A 26827-nucleotide genomic window follows, 5' to 3' on the forward strand; every position below is an offset into this window, starting at 1 on the left:
CAACCATTTATAAAACAAAGTAACTGCTGCAAGCCACGGACCTTCATTTTGTATAGAATTTTTCAAAATGTGCTCTTACCAGGTTACCAGATGCTGCTAAGGTTTAAATGTTACACCCAGGACAATGACCTTTGACATTTTAAATAGATGTGCAAGGGGTTATTTAAATGACTGCAGTGACACAATTTTGTTCACTTTAGTTCAAACTCTGGACGGTATCAAAGAAATACATTTGTGTGAACCACACAATTCTTGTGTCACTTCCCCTGACCCTCAAGAATACAACGCAGAGTCAGCCCAACTGCTGTTAACGATTAATGATACCGCCTGCAAGCACTGTCCCCACTTTTAGACATCAAATACTTCCCTACTTTACAATACTGAATAGATTATCACGACGGCAAGATCCAAATGTCTCGGAAAAATGAGTAATAAAAGATACATCAGTGGAATAATGTTTGCGTGTTCATGTTTCGCTTAACATTCACTGGCAGAAATCAGTGTTTTTTTGGATGCACGGATTAGACAGCTGTTTGTGTTCATGAGAAAATATTTTCTGATCTTTTGGAAATTCATGAGCCACCCAGCATTCTGGAGCCGATCTTCAGACGCTCAGAGGGACTGCACGCGTGGACCCTAACTCCTGTGAGGAGTAATCAATCACAGGACCATGTGAAGTACTTATGATGGATGCGTTGCTGCTCAGGGTAGGTCACGATCAAATCATTATGACAGAAGTTTTATTTAGCTGTTATTACAATATTATGCGAAGCTAAAAAAGAACAACTTCTGTTTGTTTTAAAAATGCTCATTCTGCACAGCACATACATTACTAAAAAGGTCACATAGAATACCACTGTACTGTACCTACATTTTGCATTAACTGGTACCAAGTCTAATCTCCCTGGAAAATAGTATGTGCTAAATATTTTTATTTTATTTTATTTATAATTTTAATTTTTTAATTAATAATAATAAAAAAGACTACATTTATGCATTTAGCAGATGCTTTTTCTCCAGATTGATATTCATCTAAGAGAAAATACAAAGAGTGCTTTACATCAACAAGATTATTATAATGCTTGTGAAGCACACGATTTGTTCCAGAGTCTCCCATTTCTGTTCTTGCGGTAAACAAATCGGACACTCTGTATAACACAAGCGAGGGCACATCACATTCGGTTCATCGTTCTTGAAACTTTCTTATAAGAACTTGTTGTTACATTTCAGTTTACATTCTTTTAATAACGTCATGCAGAATAATTTGCATTGTAAACAACTGATACTGCATAATATTTAAAACTGAGTTAGTTTTAATTATGTAATAAATCTCCAGATTGGCTGTTATCATTCTAAAAAAGTAGTGTAAGACTTTTAGAAATGTATGCCCTATTTTCCCTGGGAAACCCCAGGAAATGGAGGACCTAGGCTCAGCGCTGCGTCTCCAGGGATGGGGGTTTGTAAACGGGGACGTTTTCATCGAGCAGCAGAGGGAGGCCTTTGATGGCGTCGGCAATCTTCTCTGCCATCATAATGGTGGGGGCATTGAGGTTCCCACTAACTACACTGGGCATGATGGAGGCGTCCACCACCCGCAGATTTTCCACGCCCAATACCCGTGCGTCTGGGTCCACCACAGCAGCTGGGTCTGTGGGCTGCCCCATCTTGCACGTGCAGGAGGGGTGGTAGGCACTGTCCGCTTTCTGCCTCACAAAGGCATCGATCTCTTGGTCCGACTGGACACGGCTCCCTGGCTGCACCTCCCGTCCACGGAACTCATCGAAGGCCTTCTGAGCAAAGATCTCCCTTGAGAGCTTCACACACTGGCGGAACTCCCAGACGTCTACATCTGGAAGCAGTACAGAGGCCCATTAGTACAAAGAAGGAACCGAGCAAAAGCTGCTCATGGAAACGGGATTCAAACCTATACAGCTGTGTACTTGATGTATGACTGTAACCTAAGTGCAGCATATACATCAATTCATTTTAATCATGCTTTTCTACAAAGCAACATAGTTTACAATGATACTTTACCCATTTAAACAGATGGGTCGCTTTTCCTGGAGTAGTTCAAGGTAAATTGTAGAACAGAATGTGGGTTTTAAGCCTGGATCCTTCCAATCTAAAAACAGTGGTTCTGACCACCTTGCCACCTGCTATTCCCAACAGTGAAAGCAGACCCTTTAAAGGACCATTATGGGATTTAAAAAAAAAAAAAAAAAAGTTTCTGCACAAAAGCAGTACAGGAGCAATACGGTGTAAGGACCATAAATGCAAAGGGAACACAGAATATACACACAGGAATCATGAAGTGTCACCTGTGGAGAGGTAGTTGGGCTCAATGATTGGATGATCCAGCGGGTTGGCAGTCCTGAGCTTCAGCCATCCTATACTTGTACTTCTCATGGGTCCAACATGAACCTACAAGTAAAAAAACTTAACAACCATCAGGGCAAAATGTGCATTTCCAGCTGGCTTGGTTGCTCTGCACTATACATCAGTGGCCAAGATAGCATTTTCGTATAAACACAGCGAAGAGCAATCATCACAGTTTCTACTCATGTATTTTTGACTCACCTGGTAGGCCTCTATTTTAGGGGTCACCCGGCCATGATCTATGACCTGGGACGGAAGAAAGTGGAACTGTATGTCTGGGTGTGTGACGCCGGCACGACTCCGAATAAAACCTCCGCTCTCCAGGTGAGCGGTGGCGCCGTAACCTGGACCGGAGACTCAGGTTAGCAGGATCATTTTAAAAATTGCCATATGTGCCATGGGAGAATAAATACAGTAACAGAACACAGAGGCACAACAACATGTGAAAACAGAAGGTGTCTTCCCATCAACAGCACGGTTAGTGTTGGTTTTCATCAAATTCTATCATGTTCTGAACCAGAGCCAATGGGCATATAGTATAATTCAGCAAAATAAATAACTTAAGGGAATCAATGAGACACTGAATAGAGTAAAATTAAATTTATTCACATTTCTTTTATGCTCAGTTATGCTCCTTAAATATTTAAGTTAGGGGACGCATGGGGACAGCAGATGGTTCACTGGTTAGAGCCACCGCTTTGCACTTGAAAGAGCTTCTGCCTTCGGAGTTGGAGGTTATAGGTTCCAATCCCACATCCTGCTGCAATGCCCTTGAGCATGGTACTTACACCGAATTGCGAAAGTAAAAATGACCCAGCTATCTAGAAAGGTAAAGTAACTCAACACTGTAAGTTCCTGGGGGGGGGGGAGTGTCAGCAGGAAAAAGTGTAAATGTATTCTGGGAATGCAGCATGGCACTACCTGTGTATTTTCCTCACACCTGTGATTAACTTCTCTGACTGCTTTGTGTGTGAAAAAACAGTAAAGCACCCAGCATCGTTCCAGCAGGAACAGAGCTTTACGGTACTCGTGTGATTTTTATCCGTTACCATGGAAGGACGGCACCTCTGCACTTTTCCACATGACCGCAGCACACCGCCGTTACGCTACCTGTGTATTTGAGCAGCCACTCAATGCCGATCTTCAGCATGTGGAGGGGTTGCTGGGCCTGGTAGAGGGTGATGGACTTTTTGCACTCCTGCTGCACGTACAGCTCCAAGTGGTCCTGGAGGTTCCTGCCAACCCCTGTTCAGACAGAGACAGCAATTCAGGGCTGTGAAAATCAGGTTCAGTCCAAACGCATGGAATGACCTTACGTCTCACGTTGACCTGCGATTCCCCAAACTCCACGTTTACCCACCAGCACCAGGCACCTTTTAGGAAAGTATGACTCACTGACACAAGAGCAAGCCGTGGCAGGCCCTTGCACACTCCCGTAAACAGGGATTCTGAATCACGGTACCGAGGGGCAAAGCTAAGCGAGATCATAAATTCACATACTGCAATTACGCCGTCTTATTGGTGCGCACCACCCACTTGCATCACTGTGGAAACGATACATACAACACTTAGGTAAAGTTCCTTCTGTGGTTTTTTTAGTAGTGCCATGCATTAAACCACTCCTGCTTGGGGAAGTTCTCACACACACACACACACACACACACACACACACACACACACACACACACACACACACACACACACACACACACATTGACTGAAACCGCTCGTCCCAACCCGGCAACACAGGGCGTAAGGCTGGAGGGGGAGGGGACACACCCAGGATGGGACGCCAGTCCATCACAAGGCACCCCAAGCAGGACTTGAACCCCAGACCCGCCAGAGAGCAGGACCTGGCCAAACCCGCTGCGCCACCGTACCCCCTCTATGGGGAAGTTCAGCAGAAATTAAATTTCTGCTAGTATCTCGTCATAACCCGACAGACCCAGTAAACCTTAATAACACAAACGGTAAAGACAATATAACTCATTTCTGCATTTATTTACCCTTTAGAGTAGAGGAAAACAGAGGTAAGCATAACATGACATGATGGCACAGCAGGTTGCTAACCACCTCACTGTGCCTGTGTTCAGGTATAGGTTCGAACTGAGCTCAGCATGTGGAGTTTGCATGTCCTCCCCATGTTTGTTCCCCCCACCCAGCATGTGTCTCAGGTTAACTGGTGACCGTAAAATGCCCACAACGTGTGCATGTGTGGCTACCCTGTGATGGACTGGCATCCCATCCAGGGAGTTCCCTACTCAGCCCTGCACCCAGTGCTTCCGGGATAAGCTCCTGACCACCACGACCAAGACTTGGACAAGCCATTAAGGAGAAAGTGCGATAAAATATGGAGAGAATTCATTGCTTTCACCCCTTTTGTACTTTAAAAAGTTACAGATACAGAAAGGTGAAGAAGGTTTTCCAGAAACACATTTTTTTTTTTTTTTTTATATTTTCCAGGAACAAACCAGAAAAAAGTGAAACCACATTTAAAAAAAGAAAAAACAGACATACGTTACCTGGGAGGTGAGACACAATAGGAATGTCCAGTTTTCTCAGGTCGTCCGCGTCGCCGACCCCCGACAGCATGAGGAGCTGCGGCGAGTTTATGGCTCCTCCGCTGAGAATGACCTCCTTTTCAGCGAACGCCTGCGCGGAAGTGCAAGACGTCAGCCCAGGCCATCTCCAGCACCTGGCTGGGAACTCCAGGCGGACTATGGCACAGGTGACGCGAGCTCAGAGACGGAGACAGTTATGGCAATAATGAAATAAAAGTGAAGGACACGAGAAAGGAGAAAACGGCCTCATTTTTCACACCGTCAACACGCTCTGCAAAAGTAACCGTTCTGATGCGCCATCTGGGAATTACGTGCATTTGTCAACACGGACAACTTCCAAAAGTAGATCTTTCACCGCTTCCTAGCACCGGCTTACCGTCTTCTTCTGTCCATCCTGCACATACTCAACCCCGATGGCTCTAGTGCCTTGGAACATGACCCTGGTAGCGAGGCAGCGGACCTCGGCGGTCAGGTTAGGTCTGGAGAGCGCCGGGCGCAGGTAGGCACTGGCGGTGCTCCATCTCTTTCCTGAGGGGAGGATGACGAGGGAATCTAGCTTCAATGTTTCAGTCCTTTGGAGAAACACCCCCCCGCTACGAGAAAAGGACCGCACCTCCCGAGGATCACGACAGTGCTGTGCATCTTACAGCGGACTTGGAGTTCTCGCAGAAGTGCTGCTTTACATTGAAAACATACTGGAACCATAATCTGTTCGGTAGAAGCGAATAGTTAGCGTGTTCAGGAAAACAGGTCTTTCAGCTCCCTTCGAGTACCCAGGACAGACGAGGCTTTACCCCGCTTTAGGCCTGGAGCAGAATGCAGCAGAAGCCTGTAGGTTTTCACTGTGATCCAGCACTCACATGTGGCACTGTTTGCATAGGAAAAAATTCTTAATGGCATATGTGTGAATAATTCAGATCAGTTTCCAGGTACTGGTTAATCATTGGCAAAACGGCGAGGTGGTTATATTCTCTATGAAAAACAGTGACTAAGCTAGATCAGACGCAACAAAAACATACAAATCCTCCGATGCATTCAGACCATCAGTCATCAGACCATAACTTCCTTCCAGTGCCTTAGGCTAAGCGATCACAAAACACGCCATCTGTCGACAAGGCCCGTTCAAGGGCGTGTACCTTTGTAGACGGTCATGTCCATCCAGCCTATTCCTTCCTGTTGGTAGCCGTTCATGTCATCCGTGAAGGGGTACCCTGCCTGCTGGCCCGCCTCGATGAAGGCGCGGTGCAGCGGGTGCTCCGTCTTGCCGCGTGAGACGTGCTGGGGTCCGCCGCCCCCCCGGTAGCGGTCGGCTCCGAGCTCATGAGTCTGGGCCTTTCGAAAGTAGGGCAGACAGCGCTCGTAGTCCCATCCGGCGGCACCCTCGCGCTGCCAACGGTTGTAGTCCTCGGCATGGCCTCGCACATACACCATGGCGTTGAGGGACGAGGAACCACCCCAGACGCGGCCCCGGGGCCAGTAGAGCACCCTCTCGTCCATGTGCCGCTGGGGCTCGGTGTGGTAGAACCAGTTATACTTGTCGTCACATAAGTTGTAGACCAGGGCTGCCGGCATATGGATCTTCCAGGTCAGACGCGTGCTGTTGAGCACCAGGTCCTTCGGCCCCGCCTCGAGAAGGAGCACCGAGCGATCGGGGTTCTCCGTGAGCCGGTTGGCCAACACGCAGCCCGCAGAGCCGGCCCCGACTATCACGTAGCTAAAAGAGGGGGCCTTGTTGGGCGCCGCCGCGGTGCTGTAACTGGGCGAGCGTACCCGCTGCTTCGGTGCGACCGGGCAGCTCTGCCGCGACCGCGCTTTACCCAGCCGACCCCATGCGCACGTCAGCCTGGCGGACAGCATCTCGACGGTGAACGATCCCACGGTTTTGAGCCAATAGCCAGCCAGCTTCGCTCCAGCGACGCGTTCCTTCTCATAGGCTCATAGGGCAGACTTTGGACCGAACAATCTGTGAAACGCGGGAGACGGGGCGGGGGAGACGGTTATTTACGACATTGTGAAATAACGCACGCACGGAGAGAACGCCGTGAAAGAAAGCGACGGCCAACCGGCCAGCAGCAGCGCTTTGGCCCTCGCGTGCAGCAGTTAAAGTGTGCGGACACACAGGCACAGTGTCAAAAGTCAACCTGGGCTGTTTACCGTAACCATGGACTTACTGGGGATGGAGCGGCTTAAAGATAAAAAAGACGTTCACAGGTTTTCCCATGCAGACCAAACACCGGTCAGACTACCCGCGCTCAACAGAGCACGCAGGACATGATACGGTACAGTTGTCCCTCTGGCCGAGCGGAGCGCTGTCACCTTGTCACCAGAAGGTTCTCAAGTCGAATCCCTCTCTCCTGCTTGACCAGGGAGTTAAGGACCTCACTAAGGTATAATTACCCTGAGGCTGAAGTGATATACAGTAAACTGTACCCAGCCCTAAAGGGACAAATCTTAAGTTGATAGTCAATCACTGCAAGGGGCCTCTGACAAAAACTTCGGCTAAATAACGGTTAACAGTAAGAATAAGAACAATAATAATAATAACGATAGGTATCGCGCACTAGTCTAGTTCATTGCGTATTTATGGGAAAATAATAAGAATATATTTGACGCCGGCAATCATGGTATTTCATTCATCATCATGCCATGGATTTACGTGTTTTGCCGTCTCTAACTCGTGAGGAAGAAGACTGAAGAGCCAAGGAGTTTTCAAGACACACGACACGCGGCGTGGGTTTTAACCTCTGTGGTGGGGGGGCAATTACACGCTCAACTCGCTCCACTAAGCACACACACCGCCAGTAAGTGTTTCGCCGCGGCAGGCTGACCAGGCCTGTGTGTCGACGTGTGTCCCGCGTGAAACAGGGCAACAGGCAACAGTCAAGTGCGAAGTTGTGTGGCCGAAGCGAAAGTTTGAGCGAGGTGAAGAAGAGACCCCCGAGCGGAGAGACGCAACTCGGAACATGAGCCACGCTGTCTTTGAAAGGCAACGGCGTGTCATGGGCGCTCCGGTCGGTCGGTCACTCACCGCCTGCGGACCCTGCTGGTGGTGTGGGTGGGGGTGGGGTGGGAGGGGGAGGGGGAGGGGGGCGGTGTCTCCAGTGGAAGGACTGCCCCCTAGGCTAGTGCGTAGGCATGGAGCTCGAGCCGGGCGCCTGGGGCCAGATGTATTGAGACTCGGAGCACGCGCGTAGGACAGCGTTCGAGCGCTCGAGCCTCCCCCTCCTCCTCCTCCCCCTCCTCCCCCGTACCCCGCACAGCCGGTATTTCAAAATGCATTTTCACAGCCGAGGGCTCCACTCCTTCTCGGGACGTTGGAAGGAAGAGGATTCCAGTTTGACAATTTATCATGCGGTCCCACGTGCGACAACAGTGAGTGAGTGAGTGAGTGAGTCGCGAGCAGCATCATCATCATCATCCGGAGTGCGTGGAGCCCGCTGATCATCTGAGCGTCACCTGTCTGTGGCGCGACACTCACTCATCTCTGGAGATTACAAGAAGCAGACCGCAGATCTGAGCTCGACTGGGGACCTCGGCGCTGTCCCTCCGGCCATGGAGACTGTCCTCCCCCTGCTCTCCTGCCTGTCCCTGCTCAGCTGGACACAGGCTGTCCACGCACACCCACACATGGTAGGACAGCCGCTCCTCCGTCCTCTTGCGCTCCAAAAATCCACATCCTGCTGCTGGGTGACTTTTCTGTTAAGATTTTTTTTTTTTCTTCTCCAGTTACTTTTTTTTTGTTTTAAACACATTTGTCTTTGTCTTACAGAACGTCACCTGTGTGGAAACAGAAGGTAAGAAACATGCAATCTGTGTTTTTCACTTTTAGCCCAATCTGTCCAGAAGAGTCCCTCTTAAATGGGGACATTTATGTGAATGTAAAACTGTGTAATCCCAGGGCTCCTCAAATGGAATTGGTTTCAGTCAAATATCACCTTACTCTGAATTAAAAAAAAAAGAGATCCAAACAAAGAATACCTACTTCTGCAAGAGTGAGCAACGCCTCACCCTGGTAATAAACCCTGGTAATAAACCTTGTGACAGCTGGTAGTGTAGTGATTAGAGCTCTTGCCTTTTGATCCAAAGGTCACAGGTTTGATCCCAACCTCTGGCTGTAGTACCCTTAAGCAAGGTACTTACCCTAAATTGCTCCAGTAAAATTACCCAGCTGTATAAGTGGGTAAATAATTGTAACTTTAACACTGTAAGTTGCTTTGGAGGGAAGCGTCATTTGAATGAATACATGTAATACTGGACAAGTTGTAGTTTGGCTGGAGTTCTAGTTATTTTAAATTGTATATATATCTTTTTTATTTGAAAATAGCATTTTTCTACATTCAGAAAGTACAGTCCAAATCATTGTTACTAAAAAAACACTGGGATTCACTGACACAAGGTAGTGACAGTAAAACAGAGTTAAACTGAAATGACACATTACGACTAACACCTCCTTAGAACAAAAGAATAATGTATATTACAAATACACACAAACGAACAACATTTCTTCACGAATGACTCGTTTAAACTGCGAATTTGATACTTTGTCAGCTGATTGTGATGCATCACTGTGTTATCTTGTTGAAGGTGGATTTTTTTTTTTAAAACCCTGAATTAACATGTTTCAATCATTAGAAAAATTGTTTTTTCAGTCAAATTGAGCTGAACTGGAATTCCCACCTCTACTGAATAATATATTATTATTATTACTTTTTAATTTTCATAATTTATCATTTTATTGATACTTTTATCCAAGGTAACTCACAGTGTTGTAACGGATTTTACAATCCCGAGGTCCTTACAAGGTTCATGTTTGTGCTGGTTTTTACACCACACACACACACACACACACACACACACACACATACATATTTTCATAACCGCTTGTCCCATACCGTCCCAACCGGTCTTTACACCATTTCTGCAGAATTACCAGGGTTATTTACCCAGGGTGTTTGCTTTGTGGTGTTTCCCAAGGTATTCCCTCTGAATGGATGCACGAACCTGCTGCGTCTCCTTCTGTGCTGAAAGTTCTCAGCGTTTCACTCGCTGAAAACACTGATGGTAACATTGCGCACTCTGCTCTGAAGCTGAATGTCAGCTGGGCCATCAACATAGACAGTAAGGATCTCCTAATGTTTGCTTGTTTGGGCACATAGTAGAACTTATTTACCATTAGACACAAAAAACTAAAACAACTAAATATAAATGACACTAGTGCTGAAGCTGGATGCAAAGGTAGGGTTTATTTAATGTACGCATCCTTTTTTGTAGAAAGCAATGACTACTTGAGTGGCACGTGGATTGATATTAATGGGAAGCCCTTCAGATGTCTCTATCAGCCTCCGTTCAGGGAGGTGACCATGTCCGACTCTGAAGAGGTAAGCACTTCGGGCGCAATACAGATGGATGTTCTGATGGATGTTCATTAAAGTCTGGCTAAGAATCGGATTGTACCCAGTGGAACAGCTGAGAGCTTTCACTTACCTGTACACTCACTCACACACTTTCCTTTACTGGCTGGCCAAAGCAGAGTCCCGATGGTCCGGAGCCCATTCCGGAAGCTCGGGGTGCAAAGCCAAGTAGGGCGCACCCTGGATGGGCCGCCAGTCCTTCGCAGACCTATACACACTCTGTGTCTTTTTTCAGGTGTGGTTCCATTTTGCTGACTTCCCCGCTGAGCCGGAGGAGACATACTATGTCTCCGGTTTCAACCTGCCAGTGACGATGGCGGGAGGGGATCCGTATTTCAAAAATGCAGTTTTTCAAACAAATGGTGCGTAATTTTTCGGCTTTCTCATACTCGGAAATATTGCCCCTTGAATTCAGTTGAGTACTTTTTGAGTGCAGAACAATATTCTGGGGTTGTCTGGGCAAAGTAATGTATTCTCACATTTCTGTTGCATAATTGTGCCTTTCAGGATGTCATACGGAACAAATGAAGTATCATGACTCATGTGTTAAAAAAGGTAAAATTCACTGATGTATTGCACTGATCCCCGCGCAGAAATTCTCAGAGTGTCACACAGAGCATCAGTGAAATATGTCTTCGTTAAAATGTATTTGCAGGATCTCTGTGGAAACCTAAGGTCACTTCAGCCTTTTTAAAGGATCGAGTAGAAATTAATTTTACATCAAGCAATTATACTGGAACATATGATATCGAGCTGTGGAAAAATCAAGATCATCTTGTTGGCACTCAAGTCTGCCATACAGTAAGACACAATATATATATACAGTATATATATATATATATATATATATATATAATCTTATTCATATATGACTGTGCTGTACATCCCACTTTGACACTTGCATGTATTCAACATCCTTTTTGAAGAATAAAACTAAATATTATTATAATATTATAATATAATTAATTATTATCCTAATTAAATACTGGGACAAATGATAGTGTAGTGGTTAGAGCTGCCAGCTGTAAATGGACCTAAATGTGATGGGTTTGAATCCCACTTCCAGCTGTAGGACCCTTGAGTAAGGTACTTACCCTAAAATTATCCAGCTTCATAAATAGGTAAATAATTGTAAGCTGTTTTGGAGAAAAGTGTCAGGTTAATGTAAATATCTACCTTCCTACAGAAAGGAGAATCCAAGTGCAGCACAGTGCTGAACTCAACAGGACCATGCGAATCCCTGGAAATTTGGGTCAGTACCTTAACCACGTGTTTCTCCGCTGCTCTGCTCTGTGAAAACTAGCAAGTTGTCATATTTGAGCAATTTTAAAATACGAGATTCCTTTTAAAATTTTAATTGCAGATCTCACCGCACTTCCCTGGCTGCCACCCGGATTGTCACTACATCGTTACAAAAGTTGACTGCAGGAGAACAGGTTGAGTATGAACTGATAGCCTCAGTGCCTGTTGAAATTACACGGTGGTGGTTCTGAGACGGGAGGCAGCATGGTGGCAACAGCAGGAGGCTCTGGTGCCTCGTAGTTCCTGGGCTGTGGGTTTGGAAATGGGTTCGAATATGGCTGTGTCTGTCTAGAGTTTGCATATTCTTTCTGCGCTCATGCAGGTTTCCTCCTGCAACCCAAAGCCAAGTGTTTCAGGTTAATTGGTGACTATAACTGCCCATAGTGTGTGTGTGAGTGAGTGAGAGAGTGTGTGTGTGTGAGTGAGTGCGTGATTACCCTGTGATCCCATCCATGGTGTTCTTTGCCTCACCCCCCATGCTTCTGGGATAGGCAGGCTCTGGACCACCTACACTGGAAAAGGGGCAGTAAGTAAGTGTAGCGCTTAGAGCCACTGCCTCTGAGCTCAGATTTGGTTTGAATCCCACCTCCTGCTGTAACACTTCGATCAGGGCACTAACCCTTATTTGGTCCAATAAAAATGGCCTAGCTTTATAAATGGGTACATCGCCGTAAACACGTTAACGCTTTGGAGAAAAAACGTAAGGTAATTGAACGAATGAAACAGGTGGTTTTGAGCTGCGCAAACAAATCAAACAAATATTCTTTTTTTCTTCGTAGACCTACTAGAAGAAAAATCGGACAATTACATGATCGTGTGGATAGTTCTGTGCTGCGTTCTCGGAGCTGCAGTGCTGCTGTTAATCGCTGCTTATGCAACGGGTAAGTTATTCCTCTTCAAGCCACTCGTGACTTGTAACAGCTTTTATTGGCTTTTCAAGAGCTAAACGCAGGATGGCCGCGAGCTCTCTGGATCACTGCTGTCCTTCCTTTCAGGGAGAGCCAAAGAGACCTGTTCTCGGTTCGTCAGGGTTACAGGGACCGCTGCGCCCGTTTCGGTGCTCATCGCGTACCCTGCCGAAAACAGCACTTTCCAGAAAGCTGTGGTCACCCTGGCCGAGTTCCTGAAGTCGCACTGCAACTGCAAGGTGACCATCGATGTGTGGCAGAGGGGGCAAGTGGCTCAGATGGGCCTGGTCCACTGGCTCACCGTCCAGATGGACGTTGCGGAGAAAGTGATTTTTGTTGCGGCGCAGAGCGGGAGCGCCAAGAATTACGGGCCTGGTCCGGGTCCTTCAGACTACACGGTGCCGGCCTCTGTGGAGGACATGTTCTCTCTGGCCCTCAGCATCCTGGCCAGTCGGGCGTGGGATCCGGTGGTCCTCAGGAAATATGCCACCGTGCATCTGGGCCAAAAACTCAGCAATGAAAGCCTCCCTGCCGTCCTGACACTGTGCAAGTCCTTCTGCCTGATGAGAGACCTGGGAAGACTCTGCAGCCACCTTCACGGAGACAGACCTTCCAGAAATTTCCGCGACTTCCCCTTGGTGAGATCAGCATTGGTGTCTCCCCAGGATGACAGAACGACCATGAAGCTGAGAAATGCAATAAAGGACTTACAGATGTGGGAAGAGTCAGAGTCGACTGAGACTCTCTTATTGAACCTTTAAGCTTAACCTGAGTTTCACTTACGGTCCAGCTATAAAAACAGGCAAAACTGACTTGCTTTGGAAAAAAGAAGTTGCGCAACATTTTGCAACGCTAGTAACAAAAACCGTACTTCCTGTGTGTGCCTTGAAAGGCATGCTGCAGCAATCCCACAGGCATTGTCAGGCCAAAGATCGGGCTAGTAGAAGGGTTCAGTCTTTTCCTTAAAAGTGCAAACCTCATTTTCACGCTTGTAGCGCTTTGATTGATTATAAATGGAGTGAGAAAGCAACATTTCATATTAGATATTACATATTAGACATAGAAACAATTATCTTGATGCAAAGCGTCTTGAGATCCATGTTCTGCATAAGTTTATTTTCAGCATTTAAACAATATTGTAACAGTTTTTAACTGCATGTTCTTTAAAATGGTTTTTTACCTTTCATTAGGTTTTTTTTCTTCATTTATTTTTCAGGCTGGTTACTTCCTGCAAAATAAACCACTCTTGACGTTGCACAGTACTTCCCTTTCCGTGGTGACATCGCTTTCTACACATAACAGGTTAACAACTGTTTATTTGAAGTAATGACCACTACTGTTACTAAAAAAAAAAAATTCACTAATATTTTACTGGCCTGTAGCTAATGTTTGGATTAACATTGTTTAAATGCAACACATTTAAGTGACTCAATCTAGAGCACATAGGTGTGAGCCAGGAAAAGGGCTGAAGGCGCCTGTTCTACGTGGGTACTTCTCAGAAAAATACTATGCTTACATTCACATTACATTAGTAATTGTGGTCACCTACAGCCTTGCCAAACAGATGTTGACACAGATCCTTGCTTTAGATAAACACTTCTTTTAAAAGGTTTATATTATGTGTGTGAAGACATTGTGCGTGGTTTTGTGTAAAAGAAGGCAATATCAAAGTTTTACTGCCAAAATTTAATCCAGTTTAAATTTTACAAAGGGAGGAAACTCCCCACAGGGAAAATACAAATAAAAGTGTCCTTGAAAAAGGCAAAGATTTATATACAGTCTGTGAATGTGACGAGTGACAATCGTAGCAGACAACCACTCATACTGAGGGAAGGAAGGTCTCCACAGACAACTTCTCGGAGGGGGTGGGGGGTTGGGGGTCACCAGACGAATGCAGCCCTCTCCCTCAGCATACGGACACCGAAACGCTGCCACTCTCTCTGGTAAATCCACATCTCCTGGGTGGTGTCAAGACAGGCCAGCACTGCTCCGCCCTTCCAGGCGATCAACCGTGGGTCCATGTCCTGCCAAACACAACAGCGCATGTCACTGCACATACCACATGCACGCTGCTCTCCTAACATGTAGGGCCACCTGATAGATGGAGGTGACTGGGGAGGTTGCACCAAACACCAGGCTGCAGGGTGCACTGTGATGTGTAACTGTACGAGGAAGCAGGTGAGGGGTACCTTGGGTCGTGTGATGACCTCCACGTTCTCTACCACCCTGCGGAAGGAGGGGGGCATCTTGTTGAGAATGCGATGTTGGAGAAACTCCTGAGCCCCTTGAAACATCAGGCCTCCACCCACAACCAGGATGGAGCTGTACATCTTCCTTTTAGTCTCATCAGAGGCTGCAGCACAAAAGACATCTGGTACAACATACAGCTGGTATAACCGAACAGCAGTTTGAAAAGTGGAACAAGTAAATTCATCAGTAGTACTAGAGAACAGGAAGCATAGTAAAAAACAGGGTTTTAACTGGTACGGAAAAAAATTGCTTAAGCAACACAGTAACATTGTCAAATGTTGATTTGTCAAAGCAAGTGAAACAAGAACAGACTGCAGCTCAAAGAAGGTCATTCTGCAAGCATCTTACCGCAGGAGTCGATGCTGTGCAGGATGGCCTTGTCCAAACCGAGGGCCTTTCCCTCAAACTGTGTCATGGCAGTCTTTCTGGACAGCAGCGCAGATGGCGGCTCCTCCAGCTCGGCACCCCCGATCAGACAGTCACCATGGGAATGCCCCAGATCAACATCCTGAATAAGAGTCCCACGCTCAGGGAGATCAGTGCCCTGGCTGCTCTGCTCGCCGTCAAAACCGCTTGTCTTAGGCAGGGCTTTGCGTTCTGCGATGGCTTTGGAGGACTCAAGAAGGAAGAGAGTATTCAATTAATTTTAAATTAAAAAAAAATAAATAAATAAATTACAGTGTGACTCTCTGTACTTATAACCTCATATTGGAAAGAATGTGCAGTTGTAGTGCAGTCTGAGTACAACCCAAGCATCACTTGCACGGGAGGAACTGGACAGAGAAGCAATAGCAAATTACAGCAATAGCACTCAAGTGTCCTATATCTCTGAAAACTGCTGCAGAAGTGCTGGGAAAGCATGACAGCTGGTTTCCTGATCAAACATGTTAAAGTGCCTACTGCTTATGGAGAAAATTATAATCAGCTCCCAGCCCATCCCAAAAACCCCAACTAACTTTGACAACTGTCTCTGAAATGCTTTAAAACACCTACATAACTGTAAAAGCAATGTAAACAGTTTATAAACAGTCAATAAACTATACAATAACTTATACTATATTTACTTAGATTGCCAGAACACACACACAGTCCAAAGCTACTGGTCCCCAGAACAACACGGGAGTTATGATGGGAGAGTCCCGCTCCCGTCGCCTCTGTTTCAGCATGTTTTATTGCATTTTCTGTTAGCTTGAATAAGAAGATATAAAAAAACATGTTCTTAGAAGCTAATTTTTACATTTTTTCAGAGATGCTTTGACTAGAAGGTGTTATAGTGGGAGGGATCAGGGCAGATAGTGAAGAAGGGCGTTAATTTAAGAGGCGTTACAGCAACAGTGCTGATACCAAGAGGGTGGATAACAGGTACAGTATGCCTATATTCACATTCAGATTAATTCTTTCAGGGCTCTTTCTGAGATGCAATGTGGTATGACGCATGGAATCAGGCCAAACACCCACAGGGACCTTTACCTGGTCTTGTCTGCTTTGCGTACCCAGCAGGTAGTGTTCATCATGGGGGTCTGCAGGGTCACCCTGAGATCGATGTTGCAGCGAAGTCATCTTCTGACCCACAATCCCAAAAGTTGCCGGGTAGAAGAGGGCCATTGGCGCCTGGTTCAGACACACACATGAAGAGAAGGAAATGTGTCACTTTACAAACGAGATGTACGTAGCTGAAGTACATTTTAATCTGTGATTTAATGAACTGCTAAGACTTTCTCAGAACCCAGGATACCTGCAGCTTTTCATCTCCCAACCGGAGTTGGTAGAGTAGAGTAGGAGAGTCAGGGAATCGGGTACGAAACTCATGGTCATGGAGGCCTGAAATGTCCTGGGGCAAGAAATGAAAAGAAATGTTTCCAACAAGAACACCACACAACTTTGAAACCTGCTACCTCCATCAGCCATCATACACATTGACTAAAAATATTACTAAAAGACAGTTTTTTCAAACAAAAATGTTTAAAGAGCTTCTAATAAGTGTATCCATGTTTAAAAAGACTATAATCTGCTTGAGGAGAGGGAAAGTTGTACTTTCTTGCTATACTGAGGATAAAGAAGATCATAACAGCTAAGTACACGAGAATACACATCACATTTGCAGAACTAAGTGCTTGAGAAAGCTTGAACTGTCAAGAACAGGATGCTATAAAGAGATGCGGTGTTAAGGCATACTAATAAAGGCAGGAAAAAAAAAAAAACCAGTCACTTAATTGGTTGTGTTTCTTGGTATCACATTTCTTCCACATACTTTTTATAAATGATAACTGGACAAAATACCCTCTCACCATTTACATGATAAGACAAAACATTACAGTAAGGTATGTTGGTACCTTGTGGAAAGTACAATTAAATATGCTCAGTATACCTGGTCCAGGTGACAAAAGCTTTCCTTGAGCTGCTGCAGGAGCATACAGTCAAGCCTGTTGGAAAGCTGACATTCTTTGAATGGGAAGGAGACTCTCTGCAGCAGCCAAAAGAAGCACCTCGTCACATCGGAACCACCGTACGCCAGACACAGTCTGCAGGTGAGAAAGTTAAAAAGGTCGTGATGTAGTTCAAAGAGTGGTAATTCCCAGCATCCACTAAAACAGCACAGCTAGCACAGATCTAGCCCAGAGGCGGCAATCCACACAGCACTGCTACAGCAGAATGGAATTCAAAAAGGCACGAAGAAAGTAACACAGTACAGCAACATCCATCTCTGGATTAGAATTCTTGAAGCGTGTCTATCTAGCATGGTGCCATCATGCCACGGGATGAGCCGACTGTCCACCTGAGGAGGAACACAGTGCAACACACCTGGAATTGCGATGGGAGACTCCATCCTCCACGCAGCACACGCTGGTCTTCTCATCTCCCACGTCCACCACACACGCGCTGCTCAGACCACTGCCAAAAGTGGCACACACAGACTCCTGGTGAACCACTATAGCTGTATGGGAGAAAGGGTTGGGTGACAAAATGGACTTCGTGACCACCACCTTAACACACAACGTATGGTAATCCCATGCTATTATTAGAAACCAACACATTTCTGAAGCCAGTTCAAGCACTGGCCTCTGGTGGACAATGTAAAAATTAAAGTATGATACACATGAAAAGTGAACATTTCAACTTAGTAAACACTCATTGTATTTGAGTGTGTGCAGAGTGTCAGTATCAGAAAGCACAAAAAGTGGCTGTAGTTTTGTGCTGCCATCTGAGATGGCCATCAGTACCTGAGAAGCCCATGTTCACCAGGAGCATGTTGACCAATTCTTTTACATGCTGTCGGTTGTAGATATCTGGGACCAACAAGATGCATCTGTAATACTGCCAGGAAAGCAGTTTGCAAATTCAATCACCATTTCTGACAGTGAACACAAAATTGAACTTAGTATTCCACTACACAAAGTCACAATATAGCAGATAGCACACAGGTGTCTGAGGACAGATACATTTAATTTCAATATATTGTATTATGTATTCACGTATATGCCTATGCTGTCAGCTACTCTAATTATTATTTGGGATTCTTTATTCTTCTTTAATGAGATACAAAAGAGATTTTACTGAGTGTTATATGTATACAGTATCTCCTCAACACATGAAGACAACTGGGACCACAAGTCTGTTTATGATGTGTTTTGTTTACAACTTCAAAGTTTTATCATTAAGCTACACTGCAATAAAGGATACTTTGCAAGATGTTTATTTTATTTATTTTTTTTTTTTTTAATAAATATTAACCTTACTTCAAGGTACAGCAAATAAATGCCAACTTAAAATATTTAAATGTAAATATTGATTAAAAATACATTGCCTCCACTGAGCTCCAACTCAGTACGAGCTGTTGACTGATCTAACCCATCAGTGAACACGGGACACAAGCTGTAAACAGCCAGTTAAATCAAGCTGGTTCCACACCGTGTGGTTGTGCCATCTCTGCCACCTCTTAGTTAGGAAGGTAGTGTGTTTTTTTTAGGGAAAAAAAATTAATCAAAAAATGTTGTATTCCTGAACATTCAAAACTTGACCATCTGTAACATGAGCAACATGTGTGCATACACTGTATGCGCGTGCAAAAGTGCCACTGTTTGGATGTACTTAAGTTTTTAAGATGAAATCTGCACAGAAAGAGACTCTGCAAGCAGGAAAGGAGCCAAGACTTTACATCACAGAGATATGATGTCTCTCTGACATCCTGTCACTACCTTGAGATCTTTCAAAGGTATCTCCAGAAGCTTCTGTATGCTGTACGACCATATGGCCTCCAGGTCAGCTAGAACGGCAGTGAGAGACCCTCCCGGCCTAGGGTGCACATTGAGCTGACCCCTGCGGATGGGCCAGTGGATGCTGTAACAGTCTGCAGGGTTCACATACAAAGCCTGTCAGTGGGAGTGAAAAACAACACAGACAAAGGTTACTTAGACGCACATGAATGTCTGTAACAAACTTTCCACTTTAACCTCTAGCAAATAAAAGCACTGTACAGGTACAATACAATAGTATTACATTATTCATTAGTCGGGACAGCTGGTAGTGTAATGGTTGGAGCTGGTGCCTTTAGACCCAAAAGTTGCAGGTTTGAATCCCACCTCTAGTTGCAGTACTTTTGAGCAAGGTACTTACCTAAAACTGTTCCAGTAAAATTACCCAGCTGTATCAATGGGTGAATAATTATAAGTGCCTTAAGATTTAAGTTGCTTTGAAGAAAAGCATCAAGTACTGCATTTACATGTATTTATTTACCATGTACACATATAACATGCAGATTAACAAGACCACTTAAGCAAAAAACAGACTAAAACTGTTAATAAAGACAGCAGGTAACATACTGAATAGAACTGCTGCTTTGCACTCAAAAGGACAGAGGTTCGCAGCCCACCTCCTGCTACAGTACCCTTGAGCAAGGTACGTCTTGAATTGATATAGTATAATTTACTAAGCAGTATAAATAGGTAAATCATTGAAGAAATGCATCAGCTGAATAAAAATAAGTGTAAATACTGTAAATAACATGCCAATATACTGTGGTCACACAAACAGTATGTATTACCAATATTCTGAATATTATTAATTTAATTTCATCTGATGCTTCTACCCAAAGCAACTTACCATATTTGCCCCACTTATACAGCCTGGTAATTTAGTGCATCAATTCAGCTTTCAAATCTGTAACCTTATCACTACAAAAACTTCTGGTAAACATTAACAATATACTATTTGGACAATCTAAAATAGCGTACCTACATAATAAACAAATACAGCACTCACTTAACTGTACTGCACATATTACCAGTAGAATACTGACACAAATAAGTACTACTTTTTGTTCTCCCAATATTTTAGAAAGTTTTGGCTGTGAAAGTCTTTGGCATTCAAAGATCTAGTGAAAAACAAATTTGTTGCAGACGAGCGGGATGAGTGATGCTTCTGATTGGGTGGGGCCTGCCAGCCTCTGCGTTCCCTCACCTCTTCCCCTACCAGGAACTCAGGCTGGTGCGATGTATTAGTCCACTTCACTCCGGAGCTGGACTCCAGCACTGCTGCACGCACCTGCCTGTTGTACGACCTTGCCTGCAATAATCCAAGAAAATTAAAATCAAAATGAACTCATAAATCTGCTTGCTGAGAAGCGAGAATAAGCGTGTTACAGGCTCACCTGTTCTGCCGAGACCGGGGTTCTTCTAACCCCATTGGACATCTTCTTGGACCATATTGCCTGATCCACCATTTTAAGGCCATTTTGTCTTTGTTCACTGCTTTCTGGTCTCTTTAAAAGAGTAAACGGGTGCATAAAAGGGTTAAACACAGCAGCATGCTTTTAGGAAGAATCATACTTTTTAATCCAAATCGTGCACCTGCTCGTTCCATCACATCACATTACTACTTTAGGCCAAAAGACCCGTCATTTCTATACGCTTGTGTAAGAAGTACTTGCATCGAGACCCTCTCTGAGGAGCCAGGGGTCTTCATATCGGGACTGTCCAGGGTGTCTGAGTCGCCGGGCAATGACATGTGGGATGGCGGCGGGCAGCGTGTCTGTGGCTCGACCGATCCGCAGGTTTTTAGACCCTGGATTGATCACCACCATGAAGTTGCTCTGGATTTGCTGTACACAAACAGAAATACAACGTCAGTAAACCGTAGCGACAATAACGGATGGATGGAAGTGCCATCGAGTTGAGGCCGACCACATAAGGTGCGGCTTCCAAGTCAAGGGAGAAACTGAAGTGGTTTCCCAGGACCTTCTTCCACGCATTTCTGGCGGATACAAAAATGGGGAGAAACAGAACAGCTGGTAGTGTAGTGGTTAGTGTTGCTCACTTTGGCTTCAGAAGTTGCAGCTTTGATCCTCACCTCTGGCTGTAATACCCTTGTGCAAGGTACTTACTAAAATTGCTCCAGTAAGATTTACCCATTTATACCGCTGGGTAATGACTGCAAGAACTAAACAGTGTATGTCACTTTAGGGGGCAAAGGAATCAGCTACAAGTACCCAGAGACAAAGGGATTAGTTAAAGACCGGATAATAAGACATGTATTTCTTGCAGGACAGCTGGTAGTACAGTGGTTGGAGCTACTGCTTTGGATCCAGAGGTTGCAGGTTTGATTCTCACCTCCAGCTGTAGCACCTGAGCAAAGTGAGACTCTAAAACTACCCCAGCAAAATATAATAAGCAATTGTAAGCTTTTAATAACTTATCCTAACATTGTCAGTCAGCCCTGCTGACCTGCTTTGCAGCACTCTGACTAAGTATGTGTCGTGACTATAGTCTATGATGATTCATACTACTACTAGTGCTGTGTATCAATGTCTTGAGCACACAGTCACAGACTCACTGATATAACTATTCTACGAGTCCCCTCACAACTAAAATATGAGAGAATAACGTACAATAATAACAGCGAACGCTGCTTAACGGACGACTGATTCCAGTGTGAGTCAGAACAGTAGTAAGTCAGTACGACGTGAACGTCAGTTCGCCTGAGTCAGTGCTAAGTAAGTGCAACACAGTGAGAAAAACAACCTCCTGTACGGGCTCCGGGATCGCAGGTGGCATTATAGGCCTCTTAACACCGCGCTGCTCCTTCTCCTTTTCCTTCTCTTTTTCCCGGTCCCGGTCTCTCTCCTTCTCTTTGCCATTATCCTGCTCCCTCTCCGCCTGCGTCATCGTGTTTCTGAGAGAGACCGGAAGAGGACACGCTTGACTCTCTTCTTCTTAGTTGGAACAGAGACGCCATGTGGCTGCGCGAACTCAGTGCTGCCACCTGCAGGACTGGAGGACCAACACACACTAACGGTTGTCAGGTCTTAATAATTTAATACACAACTTACTGTACAGTACAGTACTGTGCTGTATTTTAATTCTTTCAAAGAGCTGAAAAATTCAAAACACCCTTTTTTTTTTGCATAATTGATGATAAGAACATTAGAACTTTCTTTAGTTTCTCATTTATATAAAAATATTTTATCCATTTAGCTTTTCTTCTGACTCCAGTTTACTGCTTTCCAAGATGCCATTATCCAAGAGATCCACATACTTTTTCCTTCAAAGACCTGTTCGAACCATTTGTTCAAAACAGATATAACAATGTAAAACTTTATGTTTGTTAAGACTGCCTTTATTATTGTCACTTACGGGAAGATCAGATCGAATTTTAGGAGCCATGCCGACAGGCAGACATACAAAGAATCCTAGAGGGTTCACAAGTATTTTCTCACAGCTGATTAACTTTAATGGAACAATTCACGGTGAATTTCTTTCTCAAGCGTACCGCAGCAGATGGTGTGATTCAAACCTGGGTCATTCAAATGCAAGATGGAAGCTCTGACCACCATCGGACATTACATCTCTCTGCCAACTTTGCCAACCACTCCAAGGAACTTTGTGATACTTTATGCGGATTGACCAAAAAACAACTACCATTATTTACTATTTATTTTATTTATGACATGATCAAAGACAGATCTTCAGCAACAGAGGGCAAGCTTTAAGCTGTAAAATTGGCTCATGTAGCCAAAGTTTAACATCTGTGTCATTGATGTTTGTCAAATGCACTGATGTGGGTGTGTATGTGGGGCAGTAATCCAGCAGAAGTTCTGCAGTTTGTTGCTGCTCTCTGCATGGGCATCCAGTAAACAATAAATAATTAGCAGAGCTACTGAAGCTATTCACACACACATATTGACTGAAACTGCTTGTCCCCAGTGGGGACGCGGCAAACCAGCGTCTAACCCAGCAACACAGGGCGTAAGGCCAGAGGGGGAGGGGACACACCCAGGACAAGATGCCAGTCTGCCACAGGGCACCCCAAGCAGGACTCGAACCCCAGACGCACCAGAGAACAGGACCCGGTCAAACCCGCTGCACCACCGTGTCCCCTGAAGCTACCCTTTCAGTTGAATTTTAATACCACCTGAGACTTCAATATGTGAATGGATATAGTAAATGAAGGTGCTATAGTGACAAAGTAACAGCTGATATTAATTTCAGTCTTTATTCAAAATGTACACCACCCCAAAACATTCAGGCTTACAGTGAATGAAAATCTAAAATGTAATAGCGTAATGTTGTGGAGATGCCTTTAAATATATATTTAAACTTATTTTGTCTTCAACTGCACTGAGGCTTCCTTACTTTAACTTAACAGAAAATAGGAATGATACATGCCAACACTGGTTCTACATGTAAGATTAAACATGTGACAGAAGATTTCACATTATTTTCAGAAATCAAACTTCAGCTAATGATCTTAAGATGAAAAATGTCACAGAGATTAATAATTTAGCCATGAAAAACCAAAATTTACTTTTATTAAATCTTTTTGTTATCACACTTCACATGCCTACTTTACCAACTTAAAGCTTAAAGACAAGCATTCAATTCTTGACATAACTTTCATTTACAGGACACACAGCATTTACCTTGTACAGTATACAAAAAGCACAAATCTGAGAAAAGGACAAATTAAGATAAAAGAAGCAGCATATCAGCAGCCCTGGCCCCTTTGTGAAGGAATTCCCAGGACAGCATCAAGAATCTGCAGACAAGCAGATGCTGCTGGACAGGAAGGATGCTTATGTCAGGCCGTGGTTACGAGAGCCCACCACCAGGACAAGAGACCCCGGCGCCAGCACCAACTGAGCTGATACCCCGCATCCTACGCCCGCACTTGAAGTGTGGGCGTTTACCTGGAAGATAAAAAGCACAAAAAGCAAGTAATAAGTGAGGTTAACACTACAATATCACATCAATACACAGGATTGCAAATGTGTTGAGACAGCAGGTAGTGTAGTGGATAAGGACATGAGCTTTTAATCAGAAAGCTGCCAGTTCACGACCCACTTCCTGGAAGTGCTGTAGAAGTTTACACTGCAGATGCATAAAATGGGTCAAATACACACACACACACACACATATTTTCCGAACCGCTTGTCCCATACGGGGTCACGGGGAACCGGAGCCAACCCGGCAACACAGGGCGTAAGGCCGGAGGGGGAGGGGACACACCCAGGACGGGACGCCAGTCCGCTGCAAGGCACCCCAAGCGGGACTCGAACCCCAGACCCACCGGAGAGCAGGACCTGGTCCAACCCACTGCGCCACCGCACCCCCAGATGGGTCAAATATTGCAAGTAAATTTGAAGAAAAGGACCAGCTAAACAACTAAATAACATTAATGCCACAGAAAACTGTACTCTGTGGAGTTATGACACACCTTCCTCATCCTCCTCCTCCCATTGGGGGGGCACTTGGTCCTCCTCCGTGATTTATTCTCCCCATTCTCCGTGGTCTTGGAAACCCAGGTGGGCTAAAAAAACAGAAAAAAAGAAAATGGTTTGTGGAACTCCAATACAGCATAAGAGGAAAACAGCAGCTTGGTTACATTAAAAAATAATTTTTTTTTTAAAAAAATGCTCCATCAGAAGCTTTGACCTACTGGCATACAGTTAATTCTCTGCTTTTAGTACACAATCCTGAGTGTGAGTTTCTGACCGGAGTTGCTATATCACAAAAAAGTGAACAACTGACACAAAATGAAACCAGTTATACGGCATTGCATTTCAATCACTAATTACAATACTAATCATTAATATTTAATTAATGTGCTTACCCTCTGCCATCATCATATCTTGAGGAAGATCTGGAGTTTCCATTCTTTGAGAGGTCGGGTTGAAATAATGTCTGAAAGCTAGCAAGAGAAAATGTTGAGAATTAAAAGAAATCCAGAAAACAACATGTAAAAGACACAGTTTCAATGTGAAAACAGACAGCTTGTATTGTTTAAAAACAAGGAGAAACGAGTGAACTGAAAAGAACCTCCTCAGGCAGGAACACTTACAACAACCCTATGAATTCCACCGCACCCCAGAAGAGGTCAGTTAGGAAAGACAACCTCCAGGGAGACTGACTCCTGTTGTCCAGCACCTGACCTGCAGGAGGAGTAACAAAACGGGAGGGTTGTGAACAGGCCATACTGCTAAAATCTCCATGGACCAAGGCAGCTCAGCTGTGTGTCCCCATGATTAAAACAGGCTGTTGCCTTGCATTGAATTGATTGCAACGGAAAAACGTGCTGGTTCGAATACCTGTTCTTGCTGCAATCCTTCATGTATCCCGAATTGAGAAATACGAAAATGCTGTGTGTGGAAGTTATCTGTAATCTTGATAATTTAACATGCTGCTTTGTCCCAGGAATTGAAATAATAACAAATCATGATAGCAAGGTTTTGGCCAGCGTGCGAATTTCTCTGCTTAGACACTGAAGAACAAGAATTAAGTAGCATTATTTTAAAGAGACAGGGCTGCTCAGTTCTGTGAAACAGAGAGATTTCTGACGAAACCAAGCAAACTGTGTCAGTAACGACCAGGAAGGTAAACATTCAGCACGAATGTCTAGCCATGAAATACACACGAACTAGTAAGTGAAAATCGATAATTACCTATAAATTTTAATTGGTCTTACAAATGTTACATTTCTCAAAACTGCGATTTTACTCACCATTTGACACGTACACCATCCTGGGTATTTTGTATACACTGTACTGACGTAGATTTCACTTCCAGCTCACGTTGTCGTTGCACTAGTACGTACCGTTCCTTTCACTTCCGGTGCAAATCCTCAGTTTCCTTGCACGTAAAAATAGTCTTTTCCTCTTCCGGTTCCGGTGTCTCAACGTCGGCAAACATTGCCCTGGAGTTGCAGGAGCTTCCTGCAACGCTAGGTGGCGCTCTTCATAACCGTTTGCCCGCGACCGTGAATAAATAAGATGCCGGATTCCGAGCGCACTTACACGAGTGTTTAGCTACTCTTTATACGAATTAAATACGTGTAGAACCGCTTTTGCGGGTCAGAAATCATAAATGATTCTATTTAGTATTTTGATAATTTCACTAGAACTTATTTCAATTAATTCAATTAAGATAGTATTTTTATGTTTCTCAAACAATAACATTAGTCTTAACACTGCATCTTGATATTTAAGACATAGTGTAACTGAGTGACTTTGATAGTACTCAGAGATTATTGATATGACAAGGAAATACATTTATTCATTTAGCCAACACTTTTCTCCAAAGTAAATTGCAGTGTTAAGGTGACAATTGTAACAGTTACAAGCTTACAATTATTTATCCATTTGTACAAGTGTGTAATTTTACTGGAGCAATTTAAGGTACCTTGTTAAAGGGTGCTACAGCCAGAGGTGGGTATTGAACCAGCAACCTTTGGGTCCAAAGGCAGCAGCTCTAACACTCATTTATTTAGCAGACGCTTTTCTCCAAAGCAACTTCCAATGAACTCTATGTCATGTTATGATCCCACACCTCCCCCTATGGGGAACCTGAACATCATGTCTTTGTACTGTGGGAAGAAACCAGAGCACCTGGAGGAAACCCCCCCCCACACACACACACACACACACACACACACACACACACACACACACACACACACACACACAGGGAGAACATGCAAGCTCCACACAAACTGAGCAGGGATCAAACCCACATCCTCTCGCACCACCCAG

The 26827-nt window shown here is 44.5% G+C and overlaps 4 protein-coding genes across 4 annotated transcripts; 1 reads left to right on the top strand and 3 right to left on the bottom strand.

Moving 5' to 3' along the window:
* Positions 1 to 998: 998 nt before the first annotated feature.
* Positions 999 to 7985, bottom strand: chdh (choline dehydrogenase). Its single transcript, XM_018737607.2, has 8 exons — positions 7966 to 7985; positions 6074 to 6900; positions 5314 to 5465; positions 4899 to 5028; positions 3487 to 3621; positions 2578 to 2720; positions 2319 to 2421; positions 999 to 1849 (listed from the first exon to the last, which is right to left on the bottom strand). The coding sequence occupies exons 2-8, from the start codon at positions 6792 to 6794 to the stop codon at positions 1431 to 1433; spliced, it is 1803 nt and encodes a 600-aa protein (XP_018593123.2). The 5' UTR covers positions 6795 to 6900; positions 7966 to 7985; the 3' UTR covers positions 999 to 1430.
* A 223-nt stretch (positions 7986 to 8208) lies between these two features.
* Positions 8209 to 13656, top strand: il17rb (interleukin 17 receptor B). The gene is made up of 11 exons (XM_018737655.2): positions 8209 to 8567; positions 8707 to 8731; positions 9912 to 10055; positions 10209 to 10315; positions 10584 to 10710; positions 10856 to 10903; positions 11004 to 11149; positions 11535 to 11600; positions 11712 to 11784; positions 12430 to 12531; positions 12646 to 13656. The coding sequence occupies exons 1-11, from the start codon at positions 8490 to 8492 to the stop codon at positions 13317 to 13319; spliced, it is 1590 nt and encodes a 529-aa protein (XP_018593171.2). The 5' UTR covers positions 8209 to 8489; the 3' UTR covers positions 13320 to 13656.
* A 570-nt stretch (positions 13657 to 14226) lies between these two features.
* On the bottom strand, positions 14227 to 21998 carry actr8 (actin related protein 8). Its single transcript, XM_018737620.1, has 13 exons — positions 21825 to 21998; positions 20735 to 20905; positions 20456 to 20566; positions 20266 to 20370; positions 19005 to 19178; positions 18030 to 18123; positions 17611 to 17743; positions 17177 to 17330; positions 16544 to 16639; positions 16279 to 16419; positions 15157 to 15424; positions 14748 to 14911; positions 14227 to 14582 (listed from the first exon to the last, which is right to left on the bottom strand). Exons 1-13 carry the CDS (start codon positions 21966 to 21968, stop codon positions 14439 to 14441), a joined length of 1899 nt encoding a protein of 632 aa, XP_018593136.1. The 5' UTR covers positions 21969 to 21998; the 3' UTR covers positions 14227 to 14438.
* Positions 21999 to 23276: 1278 nt separating this feature from the next.
* Positions 23277 to 25892, bottom strand: selenok (selenoprotein K). The gene is made up of 5 exons (XM_018737658.2): positions 25801 to 25892; positions 25141 to 25231; positions 24913 to 24990; positions 24517 to 24609; positions 23277 to 23989 (listed from the first exon to the last, which is right to left on the bottom strand). The coding sequence occupies exons 1-5, from the start codon at positions 25817 to 25819 to the stop codon at positions 23986 to 23988; spliced, it is 285 nt and encodes a 94-aa protein (XP_018593174.1). The 5' UTR covers positions 25820 to 25892; the 3' UTR covers positions 23277 to 23985.
* Between the last annotated feature and the right edge of the window lie 935 nt (positions 25893 to 26827).

This window comes from Scleropages formosus, chromosome 2 (genome assembly GCF_900964775.1).
Source record: "Scleropages formosus chromosome 2, fSclFor1.1, whole genome shotgun sequence".
In the NCBI taxonomy this organism is placed as follows: domain Eukaryota; kingdom Metazoa; phylum Chordata; class Actinopteri; order Osteoglossiformes; family Osteoglossidae; genus Scleropages; species Scleropages formosus.